Source organism: Herpailurus yagouaroundi, unplaced genomic scaffold (assembly GCF_014898765.1).
Source record: "Herpailurus yagouaroundi ecotype Mexico unplaced genomic scaffold, PumYag 197, whole genome shotgun sequence".
In the NCBI taxonomy this organism is placed as follows: domain Eukaryota; kingdom Metazoa; phylum Chordata; class Mammalia; order Carnivora; family Felidae; genus Herpailurus; species Herpailurus yagouaroundi.
In genome coordinates this window covers 28,343,930-28,360,918 of record NW_024412428.1, presented here as the reverse complement: position 1 = coordinate 28,360,918, position 16,989 = coordinate 28,343,930, and the positions used below count along the sequence as shown (strand labels likewise).

General features: G+C 36.0%; 1 protein-coding gene across 2 annotated transcripts in view; it reads right to left on the bottom strand.

The window, feature by feature from the left end:
- VWA8 (von Willebrand factor A domain containing 8) overlaps positions 1-16,989 on the bottom strand; it is a 369,166-nt gene that overhangs the window by 145,469 nt on the left and 206,708 nt on the right. For both annotated transcript variants that reach the window (XM_040448547.1, XM_040448546.1), the window contains exons 22-24: positions 7,735-7,810; positions 5,243-5,378; positions 1,670-1,789 (exon numbers count right to left, since the gene is read on the bottom strand). In XM_040448547.1, coding sequence (XP_040304481.1) covers positions 1,670-1,789; positions 5,243-5,378; positions 7,735-7,810 — 332 coding nt within the window. The remainder of the gene's footprint in view (positions 1-1,669; positions 1,790-5,242; positions 5,379-7,734; positions 7,811-16,989) is intronic.

Below are 16,989 nucleotides of genomic sequence, written 5' to 3'. Positions count from 1 at the left end.
ATTAAGCCACCCAGGTTCCCCACCCAGGTGCTTAACTGATTAAGCCACCCAGGTTCCCCAATATGTTCATTTTAGAAAGAACCTTCTAGTTCTCAAAAATCATTCAAATCATAATTTATCATTATTACATATTTATAAAAGTAACTGAATAAAACACAAGCCATGATAACTTCAAGCTTGTAGCTCATAGACTAAACCTGTTCAAACAAACACAAAGTATATTTTTTTGCTGAAGATCAAATGTAACATGAATGTAAAATGATAATTAACCACTCATTCATTCATTCATTCATCAAGTAATTATTATTTTTTCATCAAGTAATTATTAAGTATCTTCCATGAGCCAAGTACTACTCTAGGTATTTTATATACATCAGTGATCAAAAACACAAAAGTTCCTGTCCTCATGAAGTTTATGTTCTGGCAATGAACAGGAAGTATAAATATTAGAAACCATTTGTTTCAGAGAAGAAAAAAGTCATACTATAGGATATCAGAAATGGTAATGATGGTGGAGGTGAGTCAGGTAGTCCTTGTGGAGAAGGTAACATCTGAGCAAATGCAGCTATTGGTGGGGAAAGAGCACTTCAGGCAGAGGGTACAGCTAAAGTGAAGACCCTAAGGCAAGCATACTTCATATGTTCAAGGAAGACACAGGAGAACAGAATGGCTGAAAAAGAATGAGTGATGGGAAGAGCATCATAGAATAGAACCGACATGAAGTCATGGAGATAAGAGGATGTGGGAGACATATTGAATGCTCTTCTGTATAAATTCTACACAGGTACAAGCATATTCATATATACATATCCCTCTTGCCTTTTGGTTTTTTAACTAATTCAAATGGTAGACTACTCTTCTGACTTATTATTTCACTTAATATATTTTAAAGATTTTTTTTTTTTTTGATCAGCATAGGTAAACTTACCCCATTCTTTTTTTAACTGCTGCATAGCACCTTAGTGTGTAGACAGCACAGAGTTTCTTTATCCAGTCCCATTTGGATGGACATTTGGGTTGTTTCCATTGTTTTGCTACCATAAACAATGTCATATTGCCTATCTTTGTATTTCAATCATTGCATGGGTGAATTCTCTTGAAAAAATTCACTGATACAGAATTGCTAGATCAAAAATCCTACTGAGCCTGCTCCATGTTGAGTATGAAAATTACTGGTATCTAGAATCACCTACTTGCCATAGAGAAGTGAATTCCTTCTTAAAGGCTCTTGTTGATGGAAGTCTGTCTCAGGGCCTCTCTGATCCGTGTTAATCAGTCTCCTCAGAGCTGGTCTCAAACTCTTTCGTACTTACGGGGATTTGACAAAAACCAAACACTGAAAATCATTTCTGATTTTGTGTTTTATTCTAAGAGACCCCAAGCAACAAACATAGTATAACTGTTTGAGCAAACAGGCTCTGGAATCAGACACTTAGATATAAAGCCCAATTCTCATATTCATTGTGTAAGTGACTCCAGAAAAGGTGACTCTCTGAATATCTGATATTCTCCTTCTCTAAAAAGGAGATAACACATACTCTCACAAGGTGTTTGCGATGATGACACAGCACATGGTAGCATTCAGTGACAGCCACCTCATACTGTTACTAAGACAATATTATTATTGTTATTGCTATTGTTTTTGTTATTGTTATCATTATTATTTTACCTAAAGTGCCGAAGAAATCATTGCCTAAGAAAGGAAATCCAGGTCTGTTGGCCAGAACAATCATTCTAAACTCAGGATGAATCACAATAACGTTCTCTCTTCCATTGACATTAGCAGAATCTGAAAAACATAATTTCTCCTTAGTCTTTATTGATATTTAATAATTCTTAAGAATTTCGTTACAGCATTTAAAATAATATAAGTAGTCAATTAAAAAAAACCCTAAAAATCTGGTTGTGTCAATTTGGTTATGGGGAAAAAAAAAAACTTCCTTGAGAAAGTTTGCTTAAGAACAGAACACTGATTACGCATATACTGAATTTTACAGGAACTTATATTTTTATGTAAATTCAATGTAAATCTAAAAAGCAAACTTGCCCAAATATTATCTTACAGTATTTAAACTTGGCTTGAGATACATTATTCCTTAAAAAAAAAAAAAAGAGGTAAGAATCTATAACGAAGGATAATCCAAAGGATAACCAAAAGATAATCCAAACATCCTTCTATTTTCATCAAATCAGTAGCTGCATCACTTTGCTAACAGCCTGCCATCATGCAGCTAGGAAGTGATTCCTGGTTTAGACTATGTGCCCTGAAACTTAACACAGAATAAAGGTCTTGAACACCTAGTCAGCTCATTCGTGCAATGTTGATTTATTTCCAATTAAAGGATTCTATCTTAGTTCTTAAAATACAGTTTCTTTTTTTTTTAATTTTTTTTTAACATTTATTTATTTTTGAGACAGAGAGAGACAGAGCATGAACGGGGAAGGGTCAGAGAGAGAGGGAGACACAGAATCTGAAACAGGCTCCAGGCTCTCAGCAGTCAGCACAGAGCCCGACGCGGGGCTTGAACTCACAGACTGAGAGATCATGACCTGAGCCAAAGTCGGATGCTTAACCCACTGAGCCACCCAGGCGCCCCTAAAATACATAGTTTCAAGTTGACTGAAGCTTTCTTTGTCTTAAGGAAACTGAATATGATATTCTCCTGGCTGATGTACATTTCAGATAGAACTGCTAGTCTGGACAATAATTTCAGATGGTAAAAACTTTATTGTGATTATTTTAAGAAGAAACACTTGTCATCTGGGTTTATTTAAATTCCAGCTTTTAAAATGAATAGTTATGTAGCACCTGCAGTTTTATTTGAGATGAGCCTGTACGAACCTACACTTCTACTTTTTAATATAATCTTTCAAATATGCCATATATTCATGTACTAAATACAATCAACAATCTTAATGTTTGATCTCCATTAATTTAGCAGTGGTAAATAAAACAGTATGTGTCACAGGCAAAATTTAATTAGTTAGTTAATTAAAATGAAAATGACAATAAAAAATAAAAACTTAGGGGCGCCTGGGTGGCGCAGTCGGTTGAGCGTCCGACTTCAGCCAGGTCACGATCTCGCGGTCCGTGAGTTTGAGCCCCGCATCAGGCTCTGAGCTGATGGCTCAGAGCCTGGAGCCTGTTTCCGATTCTGTGTCTCCCTCTCTCTCTGACCCTCCCCCGTTCATGCTCTGTCTCTCTCTGTCCCCAAAATAAATAAACGTTAAAAAAAAAAAATTTAAAAAAAAAAAAAAAACTTAAAAAGGAAAGAAAATGGAAAACATAGCCTGAGAAGTGATGCTTTATGAAACCATGTTCAGAAGAGCTTCAGGGGCTCTTGTGTTTAAAATGTTGTCTACAATTAAATTTGAGTTTAAAAATTAGGACGACTCTTTTTCTTCTAGACTATTCTCCAAAAATGTATTGGATAATGTAAAGGGTTACCAAGAGATAATTACTCTTTAACTACAATTTTCAGCAATTCTTTCTTGTTATCCATTTACTGTTTTCAAAATGCATCTATGAAAGTCAGGCAGAATTTTTTTTTTTTAAATGTTTGTTTATTTCTGATACCGAGAGAGACAGAGCATGAGTGGGGGAGGGGCAGAGAGAGAGGGAGACACAGAATCTGAAGTAGGCTCCAGGCTCCCAGCTGTCAGCACAGACCCCAACGCGGGGCTCAAACTCACAAACCGTGAGATCATGACCTGAGCTGAAGTCGGTCGCTCAATAGACTGAACCACCCAGGCACTCCAAAAGTCAGGCAGAATTCTAATCCTGAAAGTCTGAATGATCTAGGAGTTCGTATTCAAGCTGTCTAACTCAAATGCTCATTTCTCCCACAAATTCACTGTGAAGTTGAAATATTAGAATATCTTTATTAGTGCTGAGTTTCCTAGGCTCAGAAATAGCCATCTTGAAATGCTAACATCTAAGAAAAACCCCTCTGGTGATGCACCTGCACATTTTTAATGGGGTTTTCTTTACATCCTCACTTTGCATACTGAAGGTTTTAGTTATTAGTCTCAATTTGTTTGATTACCCTATCAGCTATATATATTTTCAGTGACTAGTTATAGATGTTCATCACACAAAAAAGTTAAATTAGAAACTAGAAAAGGGACACCTGGGTGGCTCAGTCGGTTAAGCGTCCGACTCCGGCTTAGGTCATGATCTCACAGTGTGAGTTCAAGCCCTGCATCGGGCTCTGTGCTGACAGCTCAGAGCCTGGAGCCTGCTTCAGATTCTGTGTCTCCCTCTCTCTCTCTGCCCCTCCCCCACTTGTGCTCGGTCTCTCTCTCTCTCTCTCCCTAAAATAAATAAGATGTAAAAAAAAATTAAAAAATTTAGAAACTAGAAAATATTCTGACATTACATTAGACAGTTTTTCTTTGTAGGTTAAACAGACTGATGAGATTCATCGATCTACATTTTTGCTAACAAGAAAAAATTCAATCAATCAATCAATCAATCAATCAATAAAAGGAAGAAGGTAGTCCAAAACAGAGGATAACTTCTTCCCGTGGTAGGAGTGTGTGTGTGTGTGTGTACACATATTCACATGTATGTATGACAAATATATATATATAATAAAATGCCTGGCAATTTTTCTAATTATAATGAGTAATAATAACATTAATTTTAACATTATAAGCAATAGAACATGCTAGAGCTTTTTAAAAAATTCAGATAATGATGAAGGAAATTAAATTACACACAAATCATGGACAAATGAGTATAATAAAGATGATATGTTAGGGGTGCCTGCGTGGCTCAGTCACGTAAGTGCCCGACTTCAGCTCAGGTCATGATCTCATGGTTCGTGGATTTGAGCCCCATGTCAGGCTCTGTGCTGACAGCTCAGAGCCTGGATCCTGCTTCAGATTGTGTCTCCCTCTCTCTCTCTCTGCCCCTCCCCTGCTCACGCTGTATCTCTCAAAAATGAACAAACGTTAAAAAACATTAAAAAAATTATATCTTAGTATTCTCAGAGTAGAAAAATATAAAGCTGATTTGACCTAAAACTACTATGAAAATTTTCACAGATGCTCTCTGACTATAAAAATGTGAGACAAAGATTGATTCAGATGTATTGATTTTTAAAAATGACTGTCAATGCAGACAACTTTAGTTATATGGAACTTATGTTTGTTACTTGTAGAAAAATGGCCAGCTAAGTGTGTGATTTGATACCAAAGATGTGAAATTTGCATATATTGAAAGTTTTTTTATACTCACTTGCAACAATGCGTCTTCCATCTGCTAGAATCATTTCTCCATTTTCTACTAGAGTTTTTAAAATACAGGTGACATTTGTTGGGGCTTTGTCTGCCTCATCTACCACCAGAACATGACCCAACTTTACTGCTTTAACCTTTAAAGACAGAACATTTATCATAAACAAAAAAAATAAAAGCAAATGTCTTTAAAATTTTTTCACTCCTTGCTTTGGATTTATACTAGTAGCTAGTTTTACTTAAGTTATGGATACACTATCACAAAAAAAAATGTGTAGCAGAGCTGGAAACAAAATTTATAGATCACCTCTAAAAGCTTCACATAGTTACTAAATTGTTAACTCTGCAGTAATCAATTTATTCCCCTTTGGCAACATAATTATTCCTATGTTGGTTATGTCCACATTTCACACCCCAGAGTAGGGGAGATTTAAAACAAGCGAAACAAATACAGAAACTAGAGTTCCCTGGAGGTTAAGAAGACTGAGACATCACAATCAAGAGTGGATATCAGAACACTGCATTTGTTATGGCTCTAAAGGAGTGGGGGATTTCAATAGATCAGAATGGATGGTGAAGAGGTGGGTATTCAATATAAAGGGAATCACTGGTCAAACTCAAGAAATCCTGAGGCACATTGAGGGAAGAGGGAATATGAGTAGTCTATCTTGGCTGAAGCAGAGGTTAAATGTAAGAAAGAAAAAAGAAAACAGGGTCTGAAAGAGTTAGATCAGGTCTCTGTTAATTTGTCACCAGAGTGACAAATATGTACTTTATCTCATTAAGTAATCAATTCGTAAAGATTTATGAGTTCAGGCATGATAGGAATGGAGGCTGGAACTACACTTTAGGATGTTTAATCCTGCAGCGATATGCAGAGTAGACTAAAAGGGGATTGCCATAATAATCTGGTAAAAAAGTAGTTTGAGGGACCTGGTTTTCAGGGAAGAGGCATGGAAAAGTGGAAATAAAAAGTATTAAATTGATCTGAAGAGTTTTCTTCTTTTAAGTTTTTAAAATTTATTTTGAGAGAGAGAGAGAGTGCACATGGGGGCACAAGTGGCAGAGGGGGAGAGAAAGAGAGGGAGAGAGAGAATCCCAAGCAGGCTCACAGAGCCTGATGTGGGGCTCGATCTAATGAATCGTGAGATCATGACCTTCGGTGAGATCAAGAGTTGGATGCTTAACCCATTGAGCCAACCAGGCACCTTGATCTGAAGTTTTTTGGACATATAATCTATAGTCTTGGCAACTAATTACATGGGAAGTAAGGAAAGGAAAAATAAGAAAGAATCCTAGGTCTTAGGTGTCTGAATAAGTGGTGACGTTATGAAGAGAAAGGTAAAAATAAAAGCTAGGAAAAACTCTTAAAAACATTTTAAGAGGGGGGCACCTGGGTGGTTCAGTTGGTTACACATCTAGCTCCTGATTTCAGTTCAGGTCATGATCTCATGGGTCATGAGTCTGAGCCCCGCACTGGGCTCCAGGCTGACAGTGCAGAGCCTGCTTGGGATTCTCTCTCTCTCTCTCTCTCTCTCTCTCTCTCTCTCTCTGTGCCCCTCCCCTGCTTTCTCCCTCTCTCTCTCAAAATAAATAAGTAAACTTAAAAAAAGAAAACATTTTAAGAGAGTAGATGGGGGAAATACTCAATGAATTTAAATGTAAACCCAAAGCTTATTTTTTTAATGAACCATATAATAAATTTTCCTCATTACATAGTTTTGACAAATAATTTTACAGATTGAGAAACAGATGATTGCCTCTACCACAAATATTCATATTCTAAAAAAACTGATAAGGGTTCTTCTGTTTAATTTTAGGGTAAAAATGAACTGAATTAAAAAAGAGGGAGAAAACATATAGCTTTCAAACACTAATCCAACCCCAGCCTTCACATCTCTGTTCAGGGAAAGTCAGACCCAACCTGGGAGAATTCAGGAGTGAGATTCTAAAGACTTCAATCACTTCAAAAAGCTCTGGACCAGAGAGGTTCTTATGTTGGCATATTTGTGCCATTACCACAAAGGGGCTATCTACACAGAGGGACAGGCCTGGCAGGCCAGGATTATTTTGGGTCTTATGTAAGAAGTTGAGGGATGGGTCTTTCCAGCTACCCAAAACACTGGGCTAATATTTTATTCATTAAAATCATTTAAAAAAATTCTAGAAGCATTATCTAATTTTAAACACTACACATTTGAAAACAGCAAAGTTTTTTTCCTTAATTCTGGAATGATAAAGAAAGCATTAGAGGATTTCTATCATTCCCTAAATCACCTGGAAGAGAAAAGAACAGAATAAGAAAACATTTTATTTTCTCAATGATTTGTATTTAAATATCTACTCCCTAAATGACATATGAATGAGTGTTTTCCAGTTAAGACTGAAATTCATTGAAATCTATGGGATATTTACAAATCCTCTCAAAGGCTGAAATACAACTATCATCCAGAAAAATAGAGTTGAGAATATTCATATAGTTGGATTACTAACCAAAGGTGAGTCTTCGTATACAATCAGTCCATCTTTAACAGAAGGCTGAAGAGTAAGGGTTTGTACTGTGGTGTCCCTGAAGTTAAACCGAAACATTTTATAGTTAGTAAGAAAATAAACAGACATGAATAAAAATATAGCACAGGAGGACTTTTTTTTTAAATTTTTATTCACCACCCACTTTTCTCAAAATGAATAATAACAAATGAAATTCCATTTAGCAACAGTATTTTGTGGATGTAAATATGAATTACAGGGTTTGGAAATCAATCCAGGTTTACAGATTATCCAGGTTCTTTACTTCTCCTTTCCTTTCTAGTAATTTCCTTTGTGACCATTTCACTCCTCAAAATCACCTCCTGAGGGTGAGGAGGAGAAATTAAAAACATATATATTTGCATTAGAGAAATAATATTTATATTATTTGAAAGGAATTTTGATGGTGACTTTGGTGATGACTGGCATCCTGACATGACCAATTAAGGCAAGTGTATGAATTCCACATTCTGGCCCAATTCTGCCCACAGCAGGTGCAAAAGCCAGACTGTCTTACCTCCCTCCAGCAACCACAGGCTTTTGAACATTTCTGCTAGGATTAAGACAATCCATTCCATTTTCTTAAATCTATTTGCTAGAGTGTGCCAGACCTTCCTTTAGATCAGAATATTCAAATTATTAATAGTGAGCTCTCTTGATGTTATACACGTTCTGACATGATGAGATAGGAAATTCGTATCATCTATGAATTACTTTTACCAAAAATGTGTATATAAGCTGCAGGTGATAGGTAGGTCCAGACACATTTAAGGGGATCAATTCTATATCTTCATCCTCTACATATATGCTCTCTTTAAAATAAAAAATTCTATGGCCATCTTGATCATATCACATAGAGAATTAAATTACTTTTAAAATGTGAGTAGCACTTTTCTTTATAAGAATTGAAGGTTGCCTTTTCAAATTTCTCTATCACTTATCAAGTAATATGTGGAGTTATACCTGTGTTCTTTTGAGTACCTACTATGTGTGAGGCCATACTTGGAATGTGAACTTCAGACCTTAGTGTTATAATATGCTTCTGAAACTTCTCCCCAAATGCTAACATTTATCACCATCTATTAAAATTATAAAATGTGTATTTATTTAAAAAACTGATAAATACTATATGACAATGACAAACCAAGCAAACTTAAGATATCTTTCAAGTAAGTTTTTGCTTTAGCAAAACAAATTTAATCAAAATAAGTGAATTGCTTTGACAGGCAGCTGTGGGGTAGTAGAAAGACGACATTGGAGTCAGACCAATCAGGATTCAAATTCTAGTTCTTATCACTTATTAGCCACCTGATCTTGGGTAAGTAATACAATCCACCCAGGAGGATCGATGACAGAACACTTGGAAAGTACCTAGCACAGCATATGGCAGATATAAAGAGTGTAACTACACATCAGCCTTACCAGTTTGTTATCATTATTTCTGCTGTTATGACTGAAAGTTCTTGCCTGTCTAACTTCTACCTGATCTTCAGGTCTTGAGTGTAGATGGTTTTTCTTGGAAATCCCCACCATGACCCTTTCTAAAAAGACCAGGTTAGGTGACCCTGTTGCATGTTCCCTTTGAGCCCTGGATTTCCTCTATTTCAACCCTTAACACACTATATTCTAATTACTTATCTTAATATCTTTCTACATAGACTGTAAGATTTAAGAAGGTAGACCATATCTATCTGTCCCTCATCCAGTTCCCTGCACCTAATGGATATCTGGCACATAGAATGCATTTAATACATATTCGCTGAATAAATGAATGCATGAATAAAATGACAAAAACGCTAAAAGTTAAAAGTCAACACTGTGGCTTATAACACAACATATAATATGTGGATTTCCAAATTTATTGGACCAGGGACCCCTTTTTTTTTTTTAAACACAGAATCTGGAACTATAGAATCCACTTCAGTAAATGTTGGGTTAGATTAAGGCTGACTCTACTAGATATAAGAAATCTTTTTTATTAATTTATAAGTGTTTATTAGAAAGTACAGTCATATTGAGAAGTACACTTGCAGTTGACTAGTCAAGGGAGTATGGAAGACCTTGTTTACATCCATCATGGACTCCAACTGAGTTGAATTTAGACTTATTGTAGTGAGTAACTCCTCCATCAGTGTCCTCACATACCAGGGCTTGAACAGGTATGTTGGCAATACAATTATTGACATTTATAATTTCTAGACTACCTAACTTATCTGCACCTAGCTTGAAAGGCTTTTCCCTCTAATTTGACTAAACAGCAAGTGGCTTCTTGAGTTAATTCCCTGGAGTCTGGTCTATTGCTCTTCCTGACCTCTATTCCAAGCTCCCACCCCAATGATTCTGGCTCTCATGGGTCTGATACCTGCCTTATTATCTACTGCTTCCTATAGCCCAAGCACTAACACTTTACAAAGAATCGGATACCACTTTTAATGTTGGCTAAAATTCAAATTCAGATGTGTTTGAAATAAAGCCTTGAGGATGTTAAGAAAAGAGAAAACAAAACATACGGTGACAATTTATTGGTGCTTATCCACTTTTAGTATGAACACAATGTTTCTTATGCAGTGTAATGATATCTAGTCATATGTCCATTTTCTCTATTCCTGGGTCTTACAAGATATCTTTATGCTATCTTCTGCTAAAAAATTAATTTTTAGAGTTTTAAGCAAACAAGAACACAGTTTAACTAATTTCCCTTAAATTCGTTGTTAATATTCTCGCAATACAGAAGGGGGGTTGGGTGAGGAGGAGAAAGAGTGTGTTCACACAGATTTTTATAGCTATATAATGAATTTCTCACTTCATTTGTCACATATTTAATGGGCAACAACATGACACCTTCAAGCACCAAAATGGAAAAAGGAACTCTTGTATCATTGTCAGTGGGAAGGAAATTCAGGCTGAATTCCAATTTTAAAAAGGCAAATGAAATTGTTCTAGAACACTTGAATTCTGATAGGATACAACTTGCCAAATTAGATTTATCAAAAGACTTTTGTGCTAGAATTAAAAACCAAAGGTTTGAGGGAACATGCACAAATCAGATGATTTCTAAAAAGGATTACAAATGAGAAGAAACACAAATGGAAATCATGGCTTTCAGTAGAGTAGTCTGTGAGAAAGAGGAATTTATAGGAAAAAGGTGGTTTTGTTCTGTTCTTTTTATTGATCTTTCATCATATACATCAAAGGAAAAGCAGAGGTTAGTAAAATGTGTAAAATGATATGCTATTAAAAAATGGATTGGCTTATATGTCAGTTAAGTTTCACTGGTGATGTAAGAGTGGCAAATAACCTACTATCTTTGCATAGTACTTAATACAATAAGAGAAAGCTTGTTTTTCAAGGTATCTTACAATATCATAAGTTTCAACTTAGTGAAGTGATAAGGTAACCATTATTGTCACAAGCAGCATATGAATTGACTCTTAAAGCCAATATAATGATTATTTTTCTGAAAAGTTGATTAAAATCATTGCTCTGTGTTTAGGAGCATCTTGGATCAAAAGATAGTAGTTCTCCACACAAATAGGCAATAACCCTAAGAGAGTATTTTTATTTGCTACAATTTCAATTCTATTACAATTTGTTCCTCTCAAGAACATCTCTGAAATATAAGCTTATAAAAGTTTAAATAGAATTAGTAATTTCAACAATAGAGAAGAGAAGGGAATTTAAAACACATCTAAATCACATTTTCTTAGCCTATGGCTTAATTTAAAAAACGGTTTTCAGTACATAACTATTATCTGTAATGCTTGAATTAATTAGAATGTTTAGCTAATCGCTGACATAAATGTTCTCACTTCTCACTATCTTGCAAACTAAAGTTTTCTATCAATTAAAGCCTGTGTAGATAAAGGGGCTACTCAAAGAAATATGGTGCTAAACTCTATTCTTTTTTTAATTCTGTGATTAAAAAAATTTTTTTTAATGTTTATTTATTTTTGAGAGAGAGACAGAGCATGAGCAGGGTAGGGGTGCAGAGAGAGAGGGAGACACAGAATCTGACGTAGGCTCCAGGCTGTGAGCTGTCAGCACAGTGCCCAACACGGGGCTCAAACCCACTATCTGTGAGATCATGACCTGAGCCTAAGTCAGATGCTTAATTGACTGAGTCACCTTAGAGTCCCCTTAATCCTGTAATTTTAAAGTTTTTTTTTAAATAGAGTTATTAATGTCTTGATAGTAATTTAAAATCATTCTACATGCAATAAAAATAATTAAGTTGTATAAAGACTAGGTTTTTGTCAAAATAAGGAAAGAAAATTGGCCTCTGGAGAGCAAGCACAATCTGTTCTTGAAATGTTGCTTGTAAAGGTACATTAAGCTAATATCTGCTAATTTACTGAAGAGCAAATGATCTCAAAATAGTGATGTTTATTTTAAAAATGATATTTTAGTAAGCTGTGTTTAAACTGGCTTATGGCTAGCTTTCTTTTAGAAAAGCAATAGTAGTTAAACGTAAGAGTGAAAGAAGAAAGACGACATATAACAGTTTCAAATAGCTAACAAAAATTATCTCTACCTTTATGGTTCATTAAATAAAATTGGCTGTAGGAATAGACTAGTCATTAATAGAAGTCAAATATGGGAAAGGAAAGCTGGACCATGGCACATAGGAGACACTTAACAAATATTTGCCAAATATTTCTAAATGAGGGAAGGTCCTGAAAATAGAAGTAAATAGTTTCTGCCAATAAGAGATAAGCATAACATTACCCATTGAGAAGTAACGCTGCTGAATGATATTGCCAAGTGGAAAAGAGTTCATGGCATCATCAAGAATATCATTTCCAAAGGTTTATTTTAACTATCAATGAAATGAAGGTAAGGGACACTGATAATTTTCAAAAATAAAACAGAGTGCTACTTAGACATAGCTGAGGCAAACAAACGTTAAGTTGTAAACAATGTGTACAAGCGGTCTGGGCTCCCTCTTGAATAGCAACACACCCTTTCTTACTCTTGCCTGTAAAAGGCAAATGTATTTCCGCCATGTTGGAAGAGAAACTTCTCAAGGACGTCAAACAGAAAGGGCCACTAATATAAGCAGTGTTACCATACAATACAAAAAAAGGAAGACACAAATTAACTGTGATTATTGCAGTGTTTGTTAAAAACCACCACTGGCCTAACTCTGAGTCCAGATTTAGACGTTGGTCAATCACTTCACCTCTTGAAGCTCAAGATTACTCGTGTCTAAAGAGGGAATTAAAAGAGAATAAATGAGGGAGCAGAGTAGAGTAAAAAGCAAGGAAGATAAAGTGGAGACAGAAAGAATATTATTGTTATATGTGCTTTGAATGCTTTGAGGGAAAAGTCTTTTTAATAAGATAAGCAAAATATTATTTCTGCCAAAGTGACTGAAAAGACTCCAGCTCTTAAAATAGCTGTTTTGGAGGACAAATAGTTTATTTAGCAGTCAATCACTCATCACTAATGTGTCCAGATGCAAAAAATCCTAACAAACCATAAAAGAAAGGAAGACATTAGGGGGATAATATTTATGGAAGGAAGTCTACTGTGATGCAACACTGTTCTCTTCAGGGGTAGCTTCTTACTGGGAACAACAGGTAGAAAATAGCCACAGCAAAGTAGTCATCTGATGGAAGCTAAACATTTCAAAATATGCTTAGTTTTCAAAATCTGCTTCCCTCCCCGCATCTCCTAGCACTGTATTAACACTTATTTAAAAAGAAACTCCTCTGATATTCAAAGCCATGCTGATAATCAAATCTCTTAACAAAATCTGAAAGATGTGAGTTGTCTAATCTTTAAAAATAAATCTACTAAAATGATATATTTAAAAACTGGATCTTTTGTCTTTCCTCTGAAAGCTAGGTTTCTGGCTTGGTAAATTTTAGGAACTCAAGATGACCTAATTTCTTTGTGGGAACTTCATTTCCTCTTTTCCAGCCCCCAAAAGAAAAACAGTATGCAGGTCCTATATTACCCTTTGCTCCTAACATTAAACAATGCATTTTCTAATCAGTTCTAAAAAAGGAATAGAAGAACAAAAATGCAGATTAAATGCAAAACTAATGAGTGGGCAAAGATGTACATACAGATGAAACCAGAGCATGAGGCTGGGGAACACTGTGTCCACTGAGTAAAGCTTTACCAGAAAATACAGTAATGAGTAGTTTATAGTTTTTAAAAGTCTCATTAATTGGGTCACAACAGAAAAGCATGAGAGAGTCAAAAATTAATGTGAATATCTTTTCATATCAGGATATTATCTACTCTTTTATTCAATAAATTTGTATTCAGCATTTATTCATGGGCATTGCTTTGGATGCTGAAGTATCTGTGAACAAAATAGGTAGAAATTTCTTCCCCTGATGAGCTTAAACTCATAAAATACTTAAGCGAACCTAACTCACCATACTAATAATGTACCATCTTTGGTACAGTATGAACTAGATCTTGCATGAAATTAAATATCGAAAGATATTTTACCAGAGGCAATTCAAAGAGAGAGAGAGAGAGAGAGAGAGAGAGAGAGCACGCGCAGGAGGGGCAGAGGGAGAGAAGGAGAATCTTAAGCAGGCTCCACACTCAGTGTGAAACCCAAAGTGGGGCTGGATCTCAGGACCCTGAGATCATGACCTGAGATGAAATCAAGAATCGGACACCTCACCAACTGACCCACCCAGGCACCCCTGAAATACCTATTTTTGATCACTAAGACAAATGAGAAATAGCCTGCTGCTAAGGAAATCCATCAGAAGACTTAAGTCCACCAGCTCTCCGTGAGACCGGCTTAGCACGTCTCTCAAGGTTAACAACCCTACTAAATACATTTTCCGTGTAATACTTATTGCCTAAAACTCACTATGTAAGTTGCATTTTACATATATCATAATATTATTTGGTATATTATAATCATGAATTATTTTTATCCTCATTTCTGACTGTTCATCAACTTGAAAAAACTCACAATGCTCAGTGTTAAATTTATCACACTTCAACTACTCAAGTCACATAGAAAATAGTATGTAAATAAGCATTATATTTGGAGAACTTTTCAAGGAAATCCATGTTTAAGTTTTCTGTAATGTACCTATTTTATTAAGTTTTTATGATAGATTTTCTTAAAGGAAGACACTACTGAATCATAAGAAAAATGAGATATATAACATTCAGAAGCAAAAGTTAAAGAGTTCATTCATTTCAGTCACAGCCATTTTCCAGTATCATTTTAATGGCAGAGAAGGAACAAACACCTCCAAGGACTTAGAGGTCAGGGGACTGGAGCAGAGCTCTAAGCACTTCTTCTTCTTCTTCTTTTTTTTTTTTTTTTTTTTTTTGCGATCTTATGTTTTATCTTAAAATTTGCTGGGGATTTTGAAAGCTATTCCATAACATACCTAGGTGTTTCAATACCAAAATGTTTCAGTCACCAGTAGGAAGACAGCAACAAGGAGCTGAGCCAACACCCGCAGGAAACAGGGTTGAGCTGAAGACAGTGGACACTGCAGAGAAAGTTCTGCCCCTGGCCACTTTTGCTCTTCTGGTATCTATCATATTTCTTGAATCCAAATTCAAATAAATGAACGATAACTTGTTTCTCACTTCTATCCTTCCACTTGAACTAACTGCTCGAAAGGACTTTATACTTAAGAAACTTTTTAGTTGTTCCTATGACTGTCCTTCACCGTGAGGACAAGGCATACCATCTATACACAAAGGGATATCACCTATGTATCTAGTGCCTGTCACCACACCTCATACCTTCTAGGCATGCAATCAATGTTCACTCAAAGAATGAATGAGGCAAGAGTGTGTTAAACAAATATTACATATTTCCAATGTATAAGGCAGACTTTTAGGTATGACGATTATAAAAGATCAGAGATTCTGTTTTCAGGAAGCACACATGACAGAAAGATAGATGTAAAACAAATATAATCCATGTCAGAGGGTAATAAGGGCAACAACAGAAATTAAATCAAAGTTCAGTGAGAACACAGAGGAGAAGGCAATTAATTCTGAGTAAAGAGAACAGAGTGTTGATGATTCAATATGATTTTAACTGATAGGTATGGGTAGAAAATGCTTCCAGACAGAGAAACAGACAAACATGTAGAAGGTCAAGATACAAGAGAAATTTGAGGGAACAAGAGTATGTCTAGAATATAGTTGCACAGAAGGCAGTCGAGCTGGCCAGGTGAGGTGAGCCAGAGTGCACAGTTTTCTTAAATATCATGCTCAAGAGGCTGATTTTCATTTCATGGAAATGAAGAGCCAATCACCTGTTCATTTCCGAGAGAGGACTCTCTAAGCAGATGTCTCAAAGATGGGTGGGAAGGAAGAGATATTGCATTTATTCATTTGTTTAACAAATGTTTATCAAACACCCACCATGTTCCAGACTTGTGCTGGAAGGAGGCAGTTCAAAGACCCATCCTTGCCCTCAGGGAGAGCTCACTGATCAGCCAGGGAGACAGAAGTGGGAACACGTAATTGTGATAAAGAATGACATGTACAATAGCGGAGACTGTTCTAGGTCAGTAGCTCTAAATATACTATCAATCAAAGTTTTTTCTGAGAAGATACACTGTAAAATATATGAAAACAGTAACAAAAACTGAGCCAACTATGGAAAACAATATCTAAAAAATGCTCTTGGACTTTATTTGTTGATAATACAAACAACTTTCATTCTTTTTTTATTATTTTATTTTATTTTATTTTATTAAAAAAAATTTTTTTTTTCAACGTTTATTTATTTTTGGGACAGAGTGAGACAGAGCATGAACGGGGGAGGGGCAGAGAGAGAGGGAGACACAGAATCGGAAACAGGCTCCAGGCTCTGAGCCATCAGCCCAGAGCCCGACACGGGGCTCGAACTCACGGACCGCGAGATCGTGACCTGGCTGAAGTCAGACGCTTAACCGACTGCGCCACCCAGATGCCCCCAAACAACTTTCATTCTTATTAAAAATTAAAGGATGTTTTTGGGGGCGCCTGGGTGGCTCAGTCGGTTGAGCGTCTGACTTCGGCTTAGGTCATGATCTCACAGTTCGTGAGTTTGAACCCCACGTCGGGCTCTGTGCTGACAGCTCAGAGCCTGGAGCCTGCTTCGGATTCTGTGTCTCCCTGTCTCTCTGCCCCTTCCCCACTCATGCTCTGTCTCTGTCTCTCAAAAATGAATAAGCGTTGAAAAATAAAATAAAATAAAATAAAATAAAATAAAATAAAATAAAATAA